The 8,912-nt window shown below is 33.7% G+C and overlaps 1 protein-coding gene across 1 annotated transcript; it reads right to left on the minus strand.

Moving 5' to 3' along the window:
- Positions 1–852: 852 nt before the first annotated feature.
- On the minus strand, positions 853–8,645 carry LOC133202706 (mannosyl-oligosaccharide glucosidase-like). Its single transcript, XM_061338563.1, has 2 exons — positions 8,108–8,645; positions 853–2,928 (listed from the first exon to the last, which is right to left on the minus strand). The coding sequence occupies exons 1-2, from the start codon at positions 8,348–8,350 to the stop codon at positions 1,057–1,059; spliced, it is 2,115 nt and encodes a 704-aa protein (XP_061194547.1). The 5' UTR covers positions 8,351–8,645; the 3' UTR covers positions 853–1,056.
- Between the last annotated feature and the right edge of the window lie 267 nt (positions 8,646–8,912).

An 8,912-nucleotide genomic window follows, 5' to 3' on the forward strand; every position in this document is an offset into this window, starting at 1 on the left:
TGTTGTGGCTTTCAACGCCACATTTAGATATATAGGACGTTAGACTTTAATCAATTTACACTCATTTACTTTCATTCGTGAATTGACTCGATATATCCAAGTAAACTCGAAATAAAAAACACTAATGAGTCTGCCACATCTGTTTCATATTTGGATGTTATACTGACTACAGACGATAATGGCCAACTAACAACTAAACCACATGACAATATGACTTAGTTTGCAAAAACACAAAACAGCACACCACATTCGTCATATATTTCAATATTTTACTGTGTCTAGTCTTCCAAGGAAAAATTGACAACTATAGCTTATGCAAATGACTTGAACTTTTTCGTTGTGGCGTTACATATTTATGTCTCCCAACTTGTATTTATATCACAAGGACATCATTGGTGTAGAATCTATTTGTACCCCGAGACAGCTTTGACAAATACGTTCTTGTTACCTTGGTTTCAACCATCACCTTCAAAGTCAACATTTCTCAATTTCTATTGTCGTTATAATTGCCCTATTAATAAATAGAGTTTATCTTTGGGCAATTTTTGACGGGCACGTTTTAGAACAATTGTAAGGCCATTGTTCTCATACCATTTTAGACCCATTTACCTGATCAATAAATTGATACACTGGGTACATGACGAATGTGACCCGTTGACAGAGGAAAGTTACTGCTGCTCGGCACATGATCCCACCTCTGATGTTTCCAATGGTCTGTTTTTTTCAGTCTACAAGTTCCCATAAAGCGACACAAAATACGGGGGTTAATCAAGGTCCCAAGATCATGAATTTAAAATGTATTCAACACACAAAAATACAATTTTTATTGAAAAAAATATTGAGACACTGCATGTAATGCACATAGTATATCGTTGCAAAACTAGTTTTACTACATTCTAGAAATCAGAGTGAAGACAATATATATATGTAAAAGAATAGAATTTACATTTCATCTGTTGTATACAAGTATTTACGTTTATCCCACTGCTTAAAAAAAAAATAAGAAAAATAGCTATTCTGTTGATTCAACATTGTTTACAATGGAACTGAGAATGTTTAATAATTTTCTGCCATTATGTTAACAACAGGTGAACACCAACCGTTACATGGGTAAGTCCCCTTTCCTTCTCCAGTTGTATCATCATATTGTTCATAAACAAAGCCTGTTTTTCTTTGCTGTCTGATAACATTATTTACTATATTTATTCGTAATTCTTTATAAATGCTTCGTGCTAAACTTCTGTGTTGCCCAGGAATCTTTGCATAATGATAAAGGCTACTAAGAGTAAGATAGTTCATGTGAATCCAAATAGATCCTCGCCAATGCGGTATGCCAAATTTTGTATTTTTTGTCTGATAAAAAGGGGAATGTTTTGACAGTGAACGTAAACCAAATTCAGTCCACAACAATTCCTTTTTAGTAATGTCAAGAAGACTATCTCTTAGATGAGAAGATCCTGGTTCTAGGGTTTTTAGCATCAATGGATACAAGCTAACATATCCAAAAGTTTCAACAAACTGAGGTTTAGGATCTACAAATACAATCCTTTCCAAATTGTTTTGGTCCAGCTCGAGCGAATTAGTATGAGACCCATAATCACTAAAGAAGTCTTGTTCTGCATTCCAATGATATTTTTTCAACAAATCGTTGTCATGTAGGTTTTCGGAAATTTTGCGGTATGTGTCCGTATTTTCACCTACCCTTTGTCCAACATCTGCTACCACTCTTGATACAAGTTCCATCCAGCATCGAAGATCCACATGTCTTTCATCTTCAGAAGGATGGGATGGCCTTGGATAATCATCCAGTCCAGAAGCGGGGGTTTGCGGAATCAGTTCTATTTTGGTAGTTTTATTTCTTCCTCTCCAGTAGTACGTGGTAGGTTTTCGAGACTTTTGACTTTCATGTAACCAGTTGAACCATTTTTCAAGTCTCGGGTAGATTTTTTCCAAGAAAAGAGTCATTGAATTACTGCTATCTGACAAGAATTTTTCAATAACCAAAAATATAGTAGGAGGATTTGCAATGTTATTATGCTGTATTATCTCACCAATCCTAGCTTGAGCTTCAATTCCCAAGGCCTGCACTGGTGGAATCCATCCCTCGACATTCATCAAGTTTAACCAATGAGAAATTATTTCTTTAGTAATTGTCTGATTCCAAAGATGTATAAGAAGATTATCAAACCCGACACTCCATAAAATCCCTCTAGGAATAGTTTTTGACGTTATTGAGGTAAACAGAGGTGCTGGTCCATATAAAACTGGTGTGTTATTGTGCGATGGTTGAACTAATGACTTTCGATCAAAATGCGATCTTATTCTTTCAATTAGAGAAGAGTTTTGTACCGATTTAACGAGCGACTCTCCATAAAAATAACTTATTCCTCCAAGCATGTTACTTAAAGTTTCCTTTGCGAAGTTTATATCATCAGTTTTATAACGTTTTGATTTAAGCTGGAAGATCTTGGAAAACCTGGTATCAAATTCTTTTGCATACTTTTCCAATTCTTCAGAGTAAACATTGTCTTTTAAAACTTTGTCATAAAATCGAAAGCTACCAGATTCAAAAATTATTTCAATTTCAAAAGGTAATTCTGCTGTCACTTGATGCACTACGAAATTAGGTTTATCATTAGTCTGTAGATTTTTGAGAACAAAGATTTTATTTTCCATGTAATCTTTCACTAGATTCCTGGTGACTATTGACTTAAGATTTTGAAGACTGGGCGCTTGAGTGCTAAGGTAATGGTATTTAAAATTTTCAGACCTTTTTACTTTGGAGAAAGAAATTCGAAATTTGTCAAGCTCATTTGTTTCCCCTTGTATATACTCAAGCTTTGTTGAGTCGAGATGTGCGGTCAACTCTCCTTGGCCATCTAAGGCAACATACATTAGAAAAGACACAATCACTGGTTCCTCTTCTCTCTAAAAGAAAAAAAAAATTAAATAGTCTACTTGAAAAGGTCAAGGAAAGTCTATTTTTTGATTCCTCGACAGGCTCGGATCTGTGTTTTACAAGTAGTTGCTTTTTGAACCTCCACGTTTTACAGAAGAAAATGCAGCTAAAACATCCCGATTTTTCCTTAAACTCCAATATGCCAACAAAGGAATTGACGCGGTTAATATAAATAATATTATTAATCACAAAAGGGTCCAGTCTTGTATTCACCATATTTCAAGTTGAAGAGTACATCTTGTATTTCCTACAAATATACATCGACTATTGCTTCCAAACTTTTTAATTACAAGAAAACTTTACAGAGCCTGGATATTGAGCATCTGATACATAATCCTCCTTCCTGTTCATGTTCTTCTTCACCCTACATCTAGAGTCCTGCTGGACACGTTATTACCGGTGACGTGAATATAGTTAATATTGAGGACCTTAAATCATTAATTTTAAAAGGGCCGAAATTTAGGGAAACCCGATCTTTTAACAGGCGTGAAAATCTCATAAATACACGAATTATGGATTTTGAAGACCTTGACACGTTGTCAGAGTGGATAAAGTGTATCGGATATATGTTAAAATATCACATTAAGCGATTGAGGGGCAAAATGAAAACCAACTATCCTTCTGTTTTCAATAATTCAGATGTGAAAAATGAATTAAATAGATTACAAGACCAGTATGTACATATCCCTGCTGACAAAGCATGTAACAACAATTAATGTCTTTGTTTGTAAGGCTCATGATTTAAATTGTATATTAGAGGTACTGGGATTTAATTCAACAAGTGACAATCCAACTTATACCATAGCTCCTTTTCTAAAGAGGAAATGCTTCAAAATCATATGTCACTTTTGAATATTTTTAATATTCCCAACAACCAACATGAATTTGAATTACCATATCTATATTGGATTCCGAAACTTCATAAAAATCCTTACAAACAAAGATACATAGTGGGTTCCAGTAAATGTTCTACCAAGCCTCTTTCTTTACACCTCACTAAAATATTAAGTAGTGAAGGGGAAACTTCAGGAATACTGTGCAACAATATATTCGAGAAGTCAATATCACTAAAATATAAAGTAGTGAATGAGAAACTCCAGGAGTACTGTGCAACAATATATTCGAGAAGTGGTTTAAATCAGATGTGGATACTTAAAAATTCCAAGGAAGTTTTGGAAAATTTGAAATCACAAAATTATACCAAAATCAACAACATAAACTTTTAAATTTTTCAACTTTATGTAAAACCATTCCCTTAGGTAAATTAAAGTCTAGGCTTTTTGATATCATTGACAGCTGATTTTCCAATAAAAATGGAACTCGTAAATTTACTTACCTTGTCATTGGTCATTTGCAAAAGTATTTAGTTAAAAAAAATTCTGATTGTACACACAAGTACTCTGAAGTTGATATTAAAAAGATGCTTGAGTTTCTGATTGACAATATCTATGTTGTTTTTGGACAGGTCTTCCAACAATCTATTGGAATTCCCATGGGTACCAATTGCGCCCCGTTATTAGCAGACTTATTTTTGTATTCATATGAAGCAGAATTTGTTCAAAAGCTTGTACGTGAAAAGAAGAAAACACTTGCTGTGACCTTCAACTCGACATTTAGACATATCGACGGCGTATTGTCAATTAACAATGGTTATTTCCATTCGTATGTCGATACGATATATCCCAGTGAGCTTGAAATAAAAAATACCACAGAGTCTGACAGAACTGTTTCATATTTGTTTATTTTACCAGAAAAAGACGTTAATGGTACTCTAACAACCAAGCTTTATGAAAAACGTGATGACTTTAACTTTTCAATCGTCAACTTCCCTTACTTATGCAGCAATATACCCTCATCACCTACATACGGGGTTTATATTTCTCAGTTGATTCGATACGCAAGAGCATGTCTTATGTATGACCAATTTCTAAAACGAGGTAAATTATTGACAAACAAGTTGATGAAACTAGAATATCAGCAGTCTCGTTTAAAATCATCATTTCGTAAGTTCCATACATTACATACAATGACCTTGTCAGCAAATACAATATATCATCAAGTCAAATGGTGACTGACGTTTTTCATACTAATTGTTAGGCCATTATTTACACACTAAATTGTCGACGGATTTTTCCGCTATTACCCGATCACGACAAGGAGCATACGGCGGGTGTGACCGGTCGGCAGGGGATGCTCACTCCTCCATGGCACCTGATCCTACCTCTGATACTTTTAGCTAGACATCCGTGTGTGCTCTGCTCCCAATTTGTATTGTTTCAATGGACTTTTGAGCTTGATTACTCTCCATGCATAAGAACAAAAGTGTACAAACCTAATGGTTTCAGCAAGTTTTTCCATTCTTGGTTTCAGTTCTGTGAGGTAGGGAGATAATTTTGGCACCATGTACATACGAGCACCACCTCTGATGTTTTAGAGGTCCGTTTTTTGCTCTGCTCCAAAAATTGAATTGTTTAACGGATTTTTGAGCTTGAATACTGTTTGTTATCTCCATACATTTCATCAATACCTTGCCTCGCTTTAGAAATTGTTCCTACGTAGAACATGCTCTTGCGTATCAATTCAGTTGGGAGATATAAACTCCATATGCAGGTGAAAATGATATATTGCATCACGTTTTACATAAAGTTTTGATGTTAGTTTGCCATTAGTGTTTTAGTAAAATATCCAAATAGGTATTATTCCTGTCTACTATAATAATAGATCTAAACACAAGTAATGCAGTTATATTACATTTTAATTGCTTGTTCGCCCAATATTTGTCCAAAAAAAAAAAAAAAACAAAAACAAAAACAAAAAACAAAACAAAACAAAAAAAAAAAAAAAAAAAAAAAAAAAAAAAAAAAAAACAAGAGAATCAAACGTTGAGACCGAAACCTTGTCATCAATCACCTCTTTTAAACTTTGTATCATTCTGTTGGGATGGGGGTCATTTTTCAACGGGGGGTCAATTTTTATAGGTTGGACAGGTAGAAAACTGACCCCTACCGTTCTTTTTTTTTTTTTTATAAAAAAGTCAAAACATTTTTCTACGCATGGGGGGTGATTTGTCTACGTCGAAAAATGACCCCCGATCAATACTACATGAATGATATTTTAAATGATATTTTACATTTTTAGACACTACCAGCTAGGCATTATCTGATCGTGAAGCTCTGTTAGATAGGAACTAATATGCATTTAACCATAGAAGGTAAGGGCGCAAGGTCGTGTGTCAGAAAATCTAGTATTTAAATGAGACAGAATGAGACAAGCAAACACAGCCCTTACAGTTTAAAAGATATCGATATCTTTTTGTTCTGCAAATGGCATTAATCTGCGTTCATGTTGTTTTTAAGGCATTGTCTTAACAATCAAAACTGTAGGAATTAAAGAATTAATTCATAAAACACATCAGAACAGTGGGGCCATGAAAACCCCAATTGATGTCATATTTTAAAAAGTTAAATCAATTGACAAAGTGAATCATGATGTTTTTCATGGAAATATATAGGTAATATATTCACCAAAACATCGGGTTCATCATTACTCATGACTAGTCATATCGAAATGCGCATCTTTGAGTAGTGTGCATGCAGGCTACAATATTTTACATAGGAATATTCAGATTTTTGAAAAAGGTACTAGTATTTCAAATTAAGAAATATTTTTCGAAAGTAGTACAGCGACACTTTATTACATTTATTTGTGAAAATTCCAGAGTCACGGAGATTCAAGTTTGTTAACATAAAGGAGGATAATGTTGAGATGGGACAGAAATCTGGTATCAAATGATAATAATTTTAAAAAAAATTAAAAATCATTTCAGGCTAGTCAATGTATTGATGTTCAGAATCTCAGTGTAGTGCGTAGTCATGACCCCTTGCACTTCGATGAGGTCACAATATTATGTTACACCGTGACTAGTGCTTAATGTACATAAAATAAGACACATGAATGGCACACTGTTAAAATAATAAATATGTTATGAATAGAAGTTAAAACATGTTTTATGCTACTAAAAAGTATGGTCAATCAGCAGGTTCCACATATCTGTCATAATGGTGTCAAGTCCTTTGAGGATGTGTGTTTACCATAATATGAAGGCAATTCATAATATCTCCATACAGGTGAAATTTTTTATAATTTTCTTGAAAAAGTCATACATTTTGCATTATCATTAGTTACTTAAATGTCATGGTAAATTATATATACCTAGGGTATAAAAAATACGGATATGTACCTTTTACAACAATGAAAACAAAGAAGATGGGCGAACAAGGCGAGCGAAATGTCTATGGTGCGACAAATATGAAGGTGAAAAATTAAATCTCAATATAACAATTTATTTTTGATATTTCATCTAACATTAAGGTATACTTTATTTGAAATCTCACTGGATTCTTATACTCAAAGTTTGCAGAAAAATATTTTTTTTTTTTTTTGGTTAACAAAAACATGGAACAAAAACCCACTATACCTAAAAAATACACTTTTATGACACAATATTTATATCTTTCATAGAAATACTTGAAGTCCATTTAGTCAAGGGTCATATCACAAACATGATTTAAATGCCACTACTCATTAGGGATCCGTTTTACAAAAGAACTTACGACTGAGACCAAAACTTCAGGTGATTGTAAAATCTTGCACAATTAATGATTTGATTACAAATTCCCAGCAAAAATATATCTTTCTAAATTCTTTTTAGAAAGATTAAAACCATTTTCATATTAACGAAAAAGGAAAGCTATTTGCAAAATTAATTTTAAGTTCGTTCTTAGCGCAAGTTCGTTTGTAAAACGGGGCCCAGGAGTTGTATAGCGTAGTGGTTAGCGTGTTAATCTCAAAGAGAAATGATATTTCTTGCTAGGGGTTCGAACCCCAAGAATATTTTTTGAATAAATAGAATAATTTTTGCCGAGAAAATTTTCCTTAGAAAAGTTTTATTTGACATAATTTCATGAATTTCAATTATGACAACTTTACTCTAAATACTAAATTCAGAAATTGAATATGATTTTTATATATTTTAAGATATGGGTATTCTTCACGCCTAGTTCCCCATCTCCTTTATCGTGTTGTTTTTGATAAAATAGGATAAACGTTAACAAAACAAAGAATATTAAAAACAAGCCCAACACACACCTTTGAGTCTGCAGTGATCCTTGCTGTCCAGTCTCCTCCATGAAATCCACCGGGCTTTTTCACAAATGAAGTATTGAATGTAAAGTTTTTTTCAATTATTCTTTGAATACCAAAATTGACGCCATCGTGCTTAAGCCATCCATATATGAGATCATCATTCTCATCACACCAATGCCTTATGCTTGGAAAATATTCACCTGGGTCCTTTCCATCAGGAAGTTCCTGAGGCTGTTCATACCACATCAAACCAAAAACTGGAGATTTGGGTGAACGAGTCTTTAAACCGAAGTACAGATTAGCTCTGTACGTTCCCCAAAATAAATCTGAATTTACGGAGTTGGTGACTTGGATTTTGTTAAAAAGAGTATTTACACTATTTTCTGAAGAAGGCTCACTTATTGATAAGAATAGTATAATTCCTGCAATTACTAGTACTAAAATAATCGTCAAAATAAGCAAATACTTGCAGTAAGTGCATCGAGAAGCTGTATGACCAGCTCTATTATGAGGAACAGCTTGTGCAGCAGTTAAATTTCCGTCAGTGGAATATGAAGAAGAGTGTTGTCTTCTATTCTGAGCACGTCTCCTCGTCTCCATGCTTGTTTTCCAGATTTAATGTATGAAATATGAAGATACCTTAAAATTGCAAATAGCTTAAATATCAGGAAATGTGGGTCACAGCAATTTCGCTAACAAAAAGGTGCGGTTTATTAATGCATGGTTAGTTTTTCTTTCAAATTGTGCTGCACATTGTTTGGTTATTTAAAAACTAGGGCTGGGTATCGGCAGGAAATTTCGTATTGCG

Source organism: Saccostrea echinata, unplaced genomic scaffold (assembly GCF_033153115.1).
Source record: "Saccostrea echinata isolate AGI-Se365-2 ecotype Australia unplaced genomic scaffold, CSIRO_AGI_Sech_v1 ptg000047l, whole genome shotgun sequence".
NCBI lineage: Eukaryota > Metazoa > Mollusca > Bivalvia > Ostreida > Ostreidae > Saccostrea > Saccostrea echinata.

What these genes read in the sequence shown, in the direction of transcription:
- LOC133202706 (XM_061338563.1), bottom strand. Translation starts at nt 8,350, where the DNA reads ATGTGGTATGAACAGCCTCAGGAACTTCCTGATGGAAAGGACCCAGGT. An exon ending in GGATCACTGCAGACTCAAAG is followed by an intron (nt 2,929 to 8,107) that starts GTGTGTGTTGGG and finishes TTTTTCTTTTAG; the next exon opens with AGAGAAGAGGAACCAGTGAT.